We start from the raw sequence: 14,515 nt of genomic DNA on the forward strand, positions 1-14,515 counted from the left end.
TTAAACCCTAATCTAAAAATCATTCTTTTGACAAAACACTTTTACATTATGGTGCTTAAAGTACTAGATGCAAAGTTAGTCGGCTACTAATTTCCCAGGGTGCCACTAAAAATTCTTCAGATCAATCAGTTTGTGGTAAAGAACTGTAAGTAAGGAGTGAATTGTCCCATTAGTGGTGGAAACTCTAAAAAACGAAATTTTCATAGGGGTAGATACATCAAAAGGATTTAATTTTTATGCTGATTCTAAATGTATAAAATTCATTCAGTTTAATGATGCATGGTTTACCGTTATTTCTAAAAAGTCAAGCGACCTTAATGAAAATCGCTCCATCATATTCAGCATATCAGAGAACCGCACTGTAGTGGTTTCAAGCTCAAATTTACAAGAGTTTGAACAACACGTTCAAATTCTACTACAAGAAGAAATATCACGATTACGTGTTTTGTTTTTTTTGTTTTTTTTCCTAGGGGTGACCATATCGAACCAATGGTCCTTGAAGATTGGGAGAAGGCTCATTCGAACAAAAATAATAAATTCCAGTGTCCTTTTCTATTGATCAAAAATATCAAAGGGCAGGTCGCCCCCTTTCATGCCCCCTTTTCTCCCAAAGAAATCCGATCAAAAATTTGAGATTGCCATTTGATTGGGCTGAAAAACCCAGTAACCATGTCTTTGGAGAGGACATGACCCCATAATCCCTGGGGAAAGGACTGTAGGTTACGCAATTTGCTCATTGTTTACGTATAATATTTTTTTATGGAAAATATACGGAAATTTGTTAGTTGGTGGGAGGGGGAATCCTCTGCGGGGAGGAGGATATTCTAGGAGGAGAGTTTCCCGTGAGGAGAGTTCAATCCACTCTAAAACTTTTTGCGGTTTAGTTTCAACCCCTTCTGAACCCCCCGCTCTTTAGATTGAAGTTTTATAATGTAAGGTTGTATTTGAGCGGTCTTTTTTACAAAACTAAACAGAATGTCAAACTATAGCGTAAAGAGCGTTGGGTGGGGGGCTCAGAAGGTACTACAACTACTACTAACAACTCCCTGCAGCACCAAGTCGCTTGAGACTAACAGAGGTACGTTCGCTCCTGCTCCATCCCAGTCTATAAAAAGCCTCCGTCTTTACATCCTCCCAAGAAGTTCTCATTTCTCTTAAATCTTTCTTTACGACATTCTCCCACCCCATTTGGGGACGACCTGCTTTTTATTTGGCCTTAGCGGGATGGCCCAAAAGAACAATCTGTCATCCTTCATCCACAGAATGTATCCTAGCCATTCTCTCAGCCTTTTTTCTCATAATAGCCCTAGTAAGCTGGATTGAACCACATTTTTCATATAGCTTACTGTTTGAGATACGGCTCACTCGAGTGTACTGAAAACGATCCGTAGGCAATTTCTATGGAAAGTATTTAGGAAATCCTCCTCTATTTTCGGAGCACCTACGCTTCTGATCCACACTTCAGAACCATACTTGACCACTGTCGTTACTGTAGTTTCCAATGTTTCAATCTTTGTTCTTAATTTTATCTTCCTATTCTTTCAAACTTTTCAGCAGTGTAAAAACACCCTGGGCCTTGGCTATTCTACTTTTAATATTTACATTGTACTCGCTTTCTTTACTAAAACTACCTAGGTATTATTCCTAGGTATAATACCTAGGACAGGAAGCCAAGTATAATACCAAGTGGACAGGAAGCTGTCTACTTGATCGATCTTTTCGTTACCCAACATCACCTCTTCACCTTCCTTAATCCTAATCTTAGCGGCTTATTCTTCTTAACATTAATTTTCAAACCTCGTCTTGCTCCCTGATTTCGCAAAACCTCCAAGAGTTCATTCGTTTTGCTAACTTCTTCATTTGCGATGCTTAAATCACCAGCATAATCTAAGTCTAGGAGGGTTTTACTTCCTCAATTGTGATTCCATGGTCTCCCATTTCCTTTGCTGTGCTATTTAGAACAAAGTCCATCAAAATGATTCATATAAACGGGGATAGGACGCAACTCTGCTGAACTCTTGATTTGATACGAAACCAGCTACTAACCTCGTTTAGCTAAGTTACTAATCCTATTTATCTGGTATACCATACAAGGATGGGACCTTCGCTAGAGTTCCTCTGTCAATTAAACCAAACATTTGCTCATAATCTATAAAACTGAAGACTAAATAGGTTTGATGACACAGATTTTTCTTAATTATTAATCTAAGAGTGAAAATTTTTAGTCGACGCATCCTATCCTCTTCATAAAACCACACCGTTCTTCTCTTACAATTTATCTTCGCCATCTTTAAGTCTAAAAAATCTTAATATAAAGTAATTTGATTCCTCCAAAAATAAGGCTAATGTCTCTATATTTACCACACTCACTCTTATCACCTTTCTCGTAGAGGGGTTTAATTAGAGTTTTTCTAAAATCAGTAAGCACTTCTCCTTTTTCAAAAATCATATTCAAGATATTCAGTAACTTATCTTTTAACGTTGTAACTACTGTATTTTAAAAAAAAACTCATACACCACACTATCACCACCTGGGGCCTTACTTTTTTAACTCTTTTTGCACTATCATTAATTCTTATTTACCAAATAAATGTTCCTTCACATCCAAACGGTCAGAAACTTTTTCGCTCTTTTCTATATCTTTTCCTGTAACTCCATCACGGTTTAGCTAATTCTCAAAATGTGCTGCTCCTCTCTCTTTCTCTATTTCCTTGACGCACTGGACTCGGACAAGTCCAGATTGACTATTCTCTGTCAATTTATTAACATACTAGCACAATATTCTACTATTATGCTGTCTGGCTGCATTTTCAAAGGCTTCAGCAATTTTATCCATGGTCTCTACCTCACACTTTCTTAATTTACATTTTAATCCTTTCTTTATATTACTCTTATTTCCATGTGATTTATCACCCAAATAATTCTTGTACAAGCTATTCTTCTTCTCTATTGAACATAAAGTATTTTCAATAATGTTCCTAGCTGCGTTTCTAACTTTCTTCCCTAAAACACCATCAGCAACTTCACAAAATATTTTCATAAAACTATTCCATCCATCTTTTTAATTGTCTAATTTCAAACTCTCCAGTTTAGTATTCAATTGTTCCTGGAAAATTTGCTGTTGCTTCCCCTATTTCTACGTACGTAGGCATAAGAATCCATAATAAAGACACCGTATTATGCTACTACGGGGAGGAAACCCATAATAGATAACTTAGCAAAGAAGACTTTTTTCAGATTTGCGTTTCATTGAAAACATTACGTGTTTTTTACAGTGCTGTCTTGTCAAAACATTGACTGAAAAATAAATCACCCTAATAACCAAGATTACCGGAAACAACTATTAAAAGTTGCCTAAGTTTATTATAAATGATTGATAGCTTTTAGAAGCTTAAGAATTTTTTTATTCTTTAGTGGTTAGAAAGCTGTAAAAGTTTAAATGTATTTCCTTTTCATCTCTTTCCTTTAACGTTAATTAAAGTGGTATTATTTTTTTTTTTTTTTTTGTGTTAGTTCTTTCGTTTAAATAAATTATCTTTCTCCAAATTTCTTTCTCTATGAATAAGAGTCTCTTCGCTCCAACAACTTTCGGATAATAGGTATCAAATAATTTAAAAAAAAATGGATATTTTTTCGGGTAAAAAAAAAGAGACAAAAATGTTTCTCTACTCTTGTCTCTGTTAATGCCGGAGCTTTTAGATGGATTGGGGCACTCATTTTTGCCCCCACATCTCTTCCATTTATTCAAAACAAAGTGAACGAATCCTCAATGGATACAGGTAGGGTATTCAGAGAGCAGTGCTTCTCAAAGATACGATAAGACATTTAATAACATACATAAATGTGAAAATGGAGCACATTCTCATTTAAATCAAACAGTTCGTGGTAACGAACTGTAGTAAGGAGCTACTACTACTACTAATAATAACTCACTGATGCACCAAGCCGCCTGAGGCCAACACAGCTACGCACGCTCCTCCTCCAACCTAATCTATTTAAAGCCTCCCTCTTTACACCCTCCCAGGAAGTTCCCATTTCCTTTAAATTTTTATTTATGACATCATCCCAACCCAGACAAGGACGACCTGCTTTCCGTGTAACCCCAGACTGTTGGCCAAAAAGGACAATCTTCGGTAAACTGTCATCCTTCATCCGTAGAACGTGGCCTAGCCATCTCAACCTTTCTTTTATTATAGCCCCACAAAGCGGGATTGAACCACACTTTTCGTACAACCTACTGTTTGAGATACGGTCAGTCAGCCGGGTACCCAGAACAATCCGTTGGCAATTTCTCTGGAAAACATCTAGTAAATTTTCATCTGCTTTTCGGAGTGCCCATGCTTCAGAGCCATATTTGACCACTGTCATCACTGTAGCTTCCAATATTCTAATCTTGGTTTGTAGACTTATCTTTCTATTCTTCCAAACTTTCTTTAACTGTGAAAAAACACCCTGAGCTTTAGCTATTCTGCTTTTAACATCTTCACTGCTCCCACCATCTTTACTAATAATACTACCAAGGTAACTGAAGCTCCCAACCTGATCAATCTTTTCGTTACCTAATGTCACCTGTTCATCTTCACTTATTCCTAGCCTTAGTGACTTGGATTTTTAAAAGAATTGGATTTTTAGTAAGGAGCGACCCGGCTGAATAGTAAACGAAACTGTAAAAAACGGAATTTCGATGCTAAAAGATATATCAAAAGAATTGGATTTTTATGCTGATTTTAAATATATAAGTTTCATCAAATTTAGCCTGAGAATAAGTTACGAGCCTGAGAAAATTTGCCTTATTTTGGAAAATAGGGGGAAACACCCCCTAAAAGTGATAGGATCTTAACGAAAATCACACCATCGCATTCAGCGTATCAGAGAACCCTATAGAAAAAATTTGAAGGTCCAATCTACAAAAATGTGGGATTTCGTATTTTTTGCCAGAAGACAAATCACGGGTGCGTGTTTATTTGTTTTTTTTTGTTTTTTTTTTGTTTTTTTTTGTTTGTTTTTTTCCCAGGAGTCATCGTATCGACCAAGTGGTACTAGAGTGTTGCAAGAGGGCTCATTCTAACGGAAATGGAAAGTTCTAGTGTCCTTTTTAAGTGACCAAAAAAATTGGAGGGCACCTAGGCCCCCTCCCACGCTCATTTTTTCCCAAAGTCAACGGATCAAAATTTTGAGATAGCCATTTTGTTCCGTATAGTCGAAAACCTTAATAACTATGTCTTTGGGGATGACTTACCCCCCTCCGCCACAGTCCCTGGGGGAGGGGCTGTAAGTTACAAACTTTGACCAATGTTTACATACAGAAATGGTTATTGGGAAATGTACCGACGTTTTCAGGGGGATTTTTTTGTTTTGGGTGTGTGGTCCAGGGGAGGGGGCTATATGGGAGGATCTTTCCTTGGAGGAATATTTCCTGGGGGAAGAGAAGTTCAATGAAAAGGGCGCAGGATTTTCTAGCATTACAATTAAAAAAAAAAAAAAAATGAAAATATAAACATGAAAAAGTTTTTTCAATTGAAAGTTAGGAGAAGCATTAAAACATAAAACAAACAGAGATTATCACGCATATGAGGGGCTCTAAAAATACTTTAGCATAAAGAGCGAGGTATTTAGGAGGAGATAAATACTTCGCTCTTTATGCTAAATTATTTTTAGTAATTTCAACTATTTATTCTACGGCCTTTCTGATTCAGGGGTCATTCTTAAAGAATTGGGACAAAACTTAAAATTTAGTGTTAAGAGCGAGGTATTAACGAGGGTACAAACCCCCTCATATATATAATCAAAAATATAATAATATAAAAGTTTGTTACGTAAGTTAATTCTTAAGTTACGTGTATTTTTTACTAATAAAAACATTCGTTAAAAATTAAAAGTTCTAGTTGCCTTTTTAAGTAACCGAAAAATTGGACGGCAACTAGGCCTCCTTCCCCACCCCTTATTTCTCAAAATCGTCTGATCAAAACTAAGAGAAAGCCATTTAGCCAAAAAAAGAATCAATATGCAAATTTCATTTTAATAATTTATATACGGAGAGCCAAAATCAGACATGTATTAATTCAAAAACTTTCAGAAATTAAATAAAAAAAACAAGTTTTTTGAAATGAATGTAAGGAGCGACATTAAAACTTAAAACGAACAGAAATTACTCCGTATATGAAAGGGGCTTTTCCTTCTCGATACCCCGCTCCTTCCGCTAAAGTTTGATTCTTTCTCGCAACTCTACTTTTTAAAACAATAAAAAAACTTTAGCGTAAAGAGCGGGGTTTCGAGGAGTAATTTCTGTTCGTTTTAAGTTTTAATGTCGCTCCTTACTTTCATTTCAAAAAACTTGTTTTGTTTTTTTATTTAATCTTGGTAGAAGCAAAGCTCTTTGCAGTACTTGCCCCTTATCATCAGGAAATTCCATCGTGACTTATTTTGTGCCTCTTCCCCTCTTCAGCGTTTGTTTCGATAAGCATAAGAATATTATCTCTTATGTTGAAAGAAATACATCTTTTTGCATTAAAAAGGGGACCTATCAACCTTCTTCATCAATATTACAGGCTTATTCCAAAAGTATTCTCGGAAATTGAAGGAAGAATAGAGATTAACCCCTCCCCCTTGCCTCTAATCCCAATCTAACTTTCTATATTTGTCAAAAGGCTCACGAGAAGCTAAAAATTGTTTGCATAAAAACTTGCTTTTTGCGGCCTCAGCCCCCTCCCATTCGCCTGCACAAAGTTCTACCCAGGGGTGTAGCTCCAGAATTTTTATTGGGAAGGGGAATAGGGGTCCATATCCGGATAGTCAAGGGGTATAGGCTGTATAATAATTTTGTCTCTAAATTATAGGGGTAAACTGCCCCCCTCCCAAAAAAAAAGAAAAGACGACGCCCCTGGTTCTACTAGCTCTCCATCATCATAGTTTATGTGCAATTATGCACCGCTGTACATTCTTAAATCAAACCTCAAATAATTCAACTTGAAGCTGTTGAATAAAAGTACTCTGGCATGCTGAATAAGCTAAATTTAGAGGGATATGAGAGCTCGATTCCTATCCCCCTCCCCCCATGCGCCTTTTTATATTTACCTGAAGACTCGTAATGAGTTAGAGATTTTGGGGATTGAAATGTATTCTTTTAGGCCTCTGCCTGCCCTCCACCTAGACAATGACCCATCACCCCTTCTTTGTCGCAGCTGATACGCAGTCATACACAAAGTTTCCTGAAAAATCAAGTGAATAAACTTAGCTAAATCAAGAATATAGATAAAAATGCTTATAAGGGATTTATTACTCATCTTGTATAGACTACGCGACTTATCAGGAATAAAAGTGCCACCATGTGGCATTACTCCCTCTGCAATAGGGCAGCTTAATATAAAGTTTTTTTATTCTTTTAAATCGAACGGATATCTCAGAATTTTTAATCAGGTAGAAAAAGCCACTTTCCTGTGGCTTAATCTTTTTGGTAATTCAGAAAGGGGAATAGAACTTTTATTTTTGTTTGAATGATCTTTTTGAACCTTTCCAAATGATCAGGAGAATGATCTCTCCTGATCTTTTCGAACCAGCTTTTCGATACGATCAATTATGGGGAAAATATAGACTAATCAAATAGACTAATTATCTTGGGTCAGTTTTCCCCCCCCCCTTTTCAAAAATTAGGCAAATTTTTTCAGGCTTGTAGCTTTTGATGGGTAACATTAATCTTGATGAATTTTCTGTGTTAGGCATAAAATTCCAATACAAAATTAAGTCCTTTATATAATAGGCATAAATGATCAAACAGTTCGTGGTAACGAACTGTAGTAAGGAGCGACCCGGCTCAATTGTAAACGAAAACGGAATTTTGATGCTAAGATATACATCAAAAGAATCGGATTTTCATGCTAATTTTAAATATATAAGTTTCATCAAATATAGTCTTTGTCATCAAAAGTTACGAGCCTGAGAAAATTTGCCTTATTTTGGAAAATAGGGGGAAACACCCCCTAAAAGCTACAGAATCCTAACGAAAATCACACCATCGCATTCGGCGTATCAGAGAACCCCATAGCAAAAATTTCAAGCTCCTATCTACAAAAATGTGGAATTTTGTATTTTTTGCCAGAAGACAAATCACGGGTGCGTGTTTATTTTATTTTTTTTCTCAGGGGTCATCGTATCAACCAAGTGGTCCTAGAATGTCGCAAGAGGGCTCATTCTATCGGAAATGAAAAGTTTTAGTGCCCTTTTTAAGTGACCAAAAAAATTGGAGGGCACCTAGGCCCCCTCCCACGCTCATTTATTCTCCAGAGTCAACGCATCAAAATTTTGAGATAACCATTTTGTTCCACATAGTCAAAAACCATAATAAATATGTCTTTGGAAATGACCTACTCCCCCACAGTCCCTGGGGGAGGGGCTGCAATTTACAAACTTCGACCAGTGTTTACATATAATAATGGTTATTGGGAAGTGTACAGACGTTTTCAGGGGGATTTTTTTATGTTTTGGGAGTGGGGTTGAGTGGAGGGGGTTATGTTGGAGGATCTTTCCTTGGAGAAATATGTCATTGGGGAACAGAAATTCAATGAAAAGGGCGCAGGATTTTCTAAAATTATTGTAAAAAAAAATAATGAAAAAATAAACATGGAAAAGATTTTTCAATCGAAAGTAAGGAGTAGCACTTAAAACGAACAGAGATTATTACGCATATGAGGGGTTCTAAAAATACTTTAGCATAAAGAGCGACGTATTTAGGAGGAGATAAATACCTCGCTTTTTATGCTATAGTATTTTTAGTAATTTCAACTATTTATTCTACGGCCTTTCTGATTCAGGGGTCATTCTTAAAGAATTGGGACAAAACTTACGATTTAGTGTAAAGAGCGAGGTATTAACGAGGGTACAAACCCCCTCATATACATAATTAAAAATTTAAGAATATACAAATTTGTTACGTAAGTTAATTCTTAAGTTACGTATATTTTTTACTAATAAAAACATTCGTTAAAAATTAAAATTTATAGTTGCCTTTTTATGTAACCGAAAAATTGCAGGGCAACTAGGCCTCCTTCCCCACCCCTTATTTTTCAAAATTGCCTGATCAAAACTATGAGAAGGATTAATTCCTTCATTTAGCCAAAAAAGGAATTAATATACAAATTTCATTTTAATAATGTATGTTTGGAGAGCCAAAATCAAACATGCATTAATTCAAAAGCGTTCAGAGATTAAATAAAAAAAACTAGTTTTTTAACTGAAAGTAAGGAGCGACATTAAAACTTAAAACGAAAAGAAATTACTCCGTATATGAAATGGGTTGTCCCCTCTGCAATCCCTCGCTCTTTACGCTAAAGTTTGACTCTTTGCCACAATTCTGCTTTTTAAAACAATTTTAAAGCTTTAAAAAGCTTTATAACCTTTAGAACCTTAAAGCAAAAATTTCTAGCTCCTATCTACAAAAATGTGGAATTTTGTATTTTTTGCCAGAAGACAAATCACGGGTGCGTGTTTATTTGTTGTTTTTTTTTTGTTTTGTTTTTTTTTTCTTTTCCCCTTGGGGTCATCGTATCGACCAAGTGGTCCTAGAATGTCGCAAGAGGGCTCATTCTAACGGAAATGAAAAGTTCTAGTGTCCTTTTTAAGTGACCAAAAAATTAAAAACACTGCTTTTTAAAAAAAACTGCTTTTTAAAACAATTAGAAGCTTTAGCGTAAAGAGCGAGGGATTGCGGAGGGGACAACCCATTTCATATACGGAGTAATTTCTGTTCGTTTTAAGTTTTAATGTCGCTCCTTACTTTCAGTTAAAAAATCTAGTTTTTTATGTAATCAGCTTAAATATCGAATTCTTCTGATGTAGTAATAGTTATGAACATTCATTTCAGAGTTTCAGTTACTATTGGCCTTCGTTGCTCCTTACTTACAGTTCGTTACCACGAATTATTTGATCAGTTGTCGGTAGTAGAAGTAATGGTAGTACTAGTAGAATATCTGTTCTTTTTGTTTTCTGTTTAATGAACGTATAGTTTTATCTGAGATGCACGTATTTTTAAGGAATTTAAGCTACTGAGGACACTGAGTCAATTTTTCTTCTTTTTTTTGCTTTGTCTTATTAATATTTTTGTCTTTTGCTGTCGTAATTATTAATGGGCTTTATTGTATGGTTTAATTTCTTTCAGGAAGTGGAAGTGATGTATCGTGAAAGTGATCATATTCATGCAATGGGGCTTACTTCGGCTCTTGAAACTCCAATAGCGATAGTGTACATGGATCGAACTGGCCCTGCTGATGAATTAACTGTTCATAATATACCTGAAGATAGTCAACCAAAGATACATCTTTTATACCGTCCTGGCCACTATGATATGCTCTATGCTTAAAAAAGTACCTTTTTCTTGTGATTTCTGTTTTATGATCTTTTGTAATTTCTGAAACTTTGAAGATATTAAATAATGCAGTAGTTATATTAATTTAGTTTTCTTCCAGTTTATGATTTTTTTTATTTCCTCAATGTGAGCCTTGATGGTCAGTTGCTCTCCCCCTCCTATAGTTGCTTCTTAAGTTATACTCCTGCTTCATGGTAAACACTTCTTTTTCAGCAAGCCGTACGCTGCCTTACAATTTTGACAAAGTCTGGTTAAACGGTAAATAATGCTTTCAGAGATACGAACAATAAAAGCTCTCTGTAAACATTTATCTATGATGGGGGGGGGGCTTTTTTCTAGAAGATGGGATGAAAGTTTTCAAAAAGGGTTTGCCAGCAAAGTGTCTTACTTCTTCTGAACATTATAAGATGTTATTTTATATTTTTTTTTTCGGTGGGGATATCTACCTCTTCTTGGTGGGGACCCTTCGATTATTCTGAGAATAACTTGCCTTTTTGGCTGCGCATCTAAATTTGTGCTTGTTTTTTTTTGCTAAATTTTCTGTTTTCTAAAACTTAGGAGATTGATGATTCGTCCCGAAGTGAAATCAGCACTATTCACGGATCTATTTGGATTCCCTGTCTGTCATCAAAATGGAAACAGTCTTTCAATGTATATTTCACACTTCACGGCTGATGATGACGAAAAACTTCAGTTTTTAAAGAAATATTTGAAAGTTTTGCACTAAAGTTTATCTCTACCCACATGGCGATCTAATAACTAAATTTTTATAATCACTTGTGAAAAATGTACCTATTAGAAATTAATCCAAAAGCTCGCAGTCAACTAGAATAATATCCATTCACCACACCCATACTCAGGTATGTTCTGTCCTTTTAAAGCCTTGTGCTGTCGTTTGGTCCATTTTTAAGTTTTTTTTTTTTAATGGCTTAAAGATAAGTAAAGTACTAGTTATGGGTGGGTAAAAATATGGTTTTGGTTTTAAAATATCTTGTAAAAATTTCTTGAATTACGTGCCACGTACTGGAGGTTTTGAAAATTCACAATTTTTACATAAAAAATATCAGTATATAATTTTCAGTTGCCGCAAAGTAGATATCCACCTACTAGGATCCCCAAAAACCTGCTGAAAGCTTAGCATTTTCCCCTGAAATGCAAAGAAGAACTTAATGATCAACAGCAGTACCCGTGTAGGCAGCACACGGTTGAGATAGCGTTGATATCAATTACATATAATAGTAATTACTGTGGTGATAAAGTAGGTTTGAAGTTTCTGATGAGCCATGGAACTAAGGATTGGCATTCCAAGATGAAGGAGAGCAAATATGGTATGCTAAATTGTCAGCTGTTTGCTAACTAAGACCCAGTTTCTTGGTCACATGGTATCCGCAGTCACTTACCTTCATTAAATCTAACAGTAGATTTTGTGACTTTTTTTTTTTTTTTTTTTTTTTTTTTTTTTTTTTTTTTTTTTTTTTTTTACAAAAGCTATGGACTATTTGCAAGGCTGAAAAGTATACAATGCTTTATCATAAAGAGTACGAATTTTCTAATAAAAACTTCATTGGGAAATATCAATTTTGTTTAATGATGAAACAAAAGTTTATAAAATTATAATAATAAAAGGGTAGCTCAGTAAGCACATAAAAAGCAAATGGATTACACGACAAAGCGAAGTTAAACTTTCAATTGCCAAATACTATCTCTCGTAAAAGAGGACTGGCTGCCTACCCATTTTAATCCAATAGTGTAATTTTCTCTTAATCGGAGTTTTATTACTCCTTTAATGGTACAGTTAGGCGTTTTGTGTCTCGTCAGAATAAGGGATTATCTCAGTAGACCTAGTGATCGGCACATCTGGGTCGTAGGCACTCTTCTTGATGACAATATCCCCCTCATGCATCCAATTAGTCATATTAGTTGACTTGGATATTCAAGTTTTGTCCAATAATAGATTGGAATCCAGCATTTTAGTTCTGCAGCCGAAAAACTGATTAAATCACAAATATATCTAACTTAAATCAATAATGAAATTGCGTCAAATAAAAACAAACAGAATTTTTTTATTTTTTTTAATCCCAAAATATGTTTTTCAAAGAAAATTAAAAGGATATATTAAAACTTAAGACGAACAGAAATAAAGTCGTATGACAAACTTGCAGGCCTCTCCCCATGGGATGAAACTAGGGGAAAATAGGGTGTTGGGTGGGGGTTAGTTCCCTTCAAGTTATTTTGGTTGCTTAAAAAGGACACTCGAACTTTTGATTTCCCTTCAAGTGAGCCCTCTCCCCATTTTCGAGGAACATTGGCTTGATACAACCATTCCTACAAAAGACACACGCATCCGAGATCTTTCTTCTGGTCAAAAATACAAAATTCCACATTTTTGAAGATAGGAGCTTTGAAACCTCTACTTGAGGGTTCTTCGATATGCTAAATTCGATGATGGCATTTCCATTAATATCATTTCGCTTTTGGGAGGTGTTCTCCCCCCCCCCCTTTTTTTCAAAAAGCAGGCAAATTTTATCAGGTTCTTAGCTTTTTGGAAGTAAAATTACACTTTGTGAATTTTACATACTTGGAATCAGTGTAAGAAGTTAGTTATTTTGATTTACTAATTGTTATCAAAACTCCTTTGTCTTGTTTAGAGTTTCAGCTGCGATTTGGAATAGCCGCTCGTTACTTAAAGTTCGTTACCACAAATTGTTGGTTTTTATGATAGCTTTTACTATATACAAAAAGAAGAAACTCAGAAATAGTTATTTGCTTCCTTCTGTATTTGATTTATGAATAATAAAAGAACGGCTTTAATCATTAATCAGGCACATGAGAAGGAGAAATTCCAGGTAAGTGGCCTCCAAAATATTGCTATTTCTGAAATTTTGTAAGTGAACATGGTATTCACATGATGCTAAGACAACTAACTTTATTGATTATGTTATTGTGAACCGAAGACTGGCTGGGACAATACAAGATACTAGTGAATATGAGAGTGCTGTTATTGATGTTAAAAATACCATATTGTAGTTTCTAGGGTTAAATTAAAGCTGAAATTTTGGAAGGGTAACTAGTTTTCGAGAAGCTAAGAGGTTGGTAGACTCCGATATGGGAATTTGAAAGAAGCTTTCCAGGAACAGTTTAATATTAAACTGGAGGGTTTGAAATTTGACAATGTAGAAAGATGAATGGAATAATTTTGGGAAAATAATTTGTGAAGTTGCTGATGGTGTCTTAGGGAAGAAAAGTTAGGAACGCAGCTAGGAATATTAGTGAAAATGCTGTTTGTTTAATTGAGAAGAGAAGGGGCTTGTACAAGAATTTTCTGAGTGATAGATCATCTATATATATAAAAATAAGTTGTCTGTGTGTGGATCTGTGGATGGATCAGGTGACGTCATGTTTGTTCGCATATGACGTCTGAATTATTTCACACTAATACAAAAGAAGAAAAAAACTAAAAAAGGTAAAAACTACAAAAAAAACTAAAAAGAAAAAAAAACTAAAAGAGCTAAAAAACTAAAAAAAAACTAAAAAAAGGTAAAAATCTAATAACTAAAAAAAAACTGAAAAAAATAAAAAAAGGCAAAAACTACAAAAAAAAATAAAAACTAATAAAAAAACTAAAAAAGCTAAAAAACTAAAAAAACTAAAAAAAAACTAAAAAAAGGTAAAAAACTAAAAAAAACTAAAAACTAAAAAAGAAAAAAACTAAAAAAAAGGAAAAAACTGAAAAATAAAAGAGAAAAAGAAAACTAAAAAAATATGAATAAATATATATAAAAATAAGTTGTTTGTGGGTTATGTCTGTCTGTCTGTCTGTCGAGTGACGTCGTGTTTGTCCGCATATGACGTCTGAATTATTTCACACTAATACAAAAGAAGAAAAAAAACTAAAAAAGGTAAAAACTACAAAAAAAACTAAAAAGAAAAAAAGCTAAAAAAGCTAAAAAACTAAAAAAAAACTAAAAAAAGGTAAAAAACTAAAAACTAAAAAAAACTGAAAAAACTAAAAAAAAGGCAAAAACTAAAAAAAAAACAAAAACTAATAAAAAAACTAAAAAAGCTAAAAAACTAAAAAAAACTAAAAAAAAGGTAAAAAACAAAAAAAAACTAAAAACTAAAAAAGAAAAACTAAAAAAAGGAAAAAACTGAAAAATA

At 34.5% G+C, this 14,515-nt stretch overlaps 1 protein-coding gene across 2 annotated transcripts in view; it reads left to right on the plus strand.

Moving 5' to 3' along the window:
- Window positions 1–10,441, plus strand: part of LOC136029459 (ubiquitin thioesterase OTUB1-like) — a 38,815-nt gene extending 28,374 nt beyond the window's left edge. For both annotated transcript variants that reach the window (XM_065707871.1, XM_065707870.1), the window contains exon 6: window positions 10,151–10,441. In XM_065707871.1, the coding sequence (XP_065563943.1) occupies window positions 10,151–10,351 (201 nt within the window). In that variant the 3' untranslated portion in view covers window positions 10,352–10,441. The remainder of the gene's footprint in view (window positions 1–10,150) is intronic.
- The last annotated feature ends 4,074 nt before the right edge of the window (window positions 10,442–14,515 follow it).

The sequence above is a fragment of the Artemia franciscana genome, chromosome 7, assembly GCF_032884065.1.
Source record: "Artemia franciscana chromosome 7, ASM3288406v1, whole genome shotgun sequence".
NCBI lineage: Eukaryota > Metazoa > Arthropoda > Branchiopoda > Anostraca > Artemiidae > Artemia > Artemia franciscana.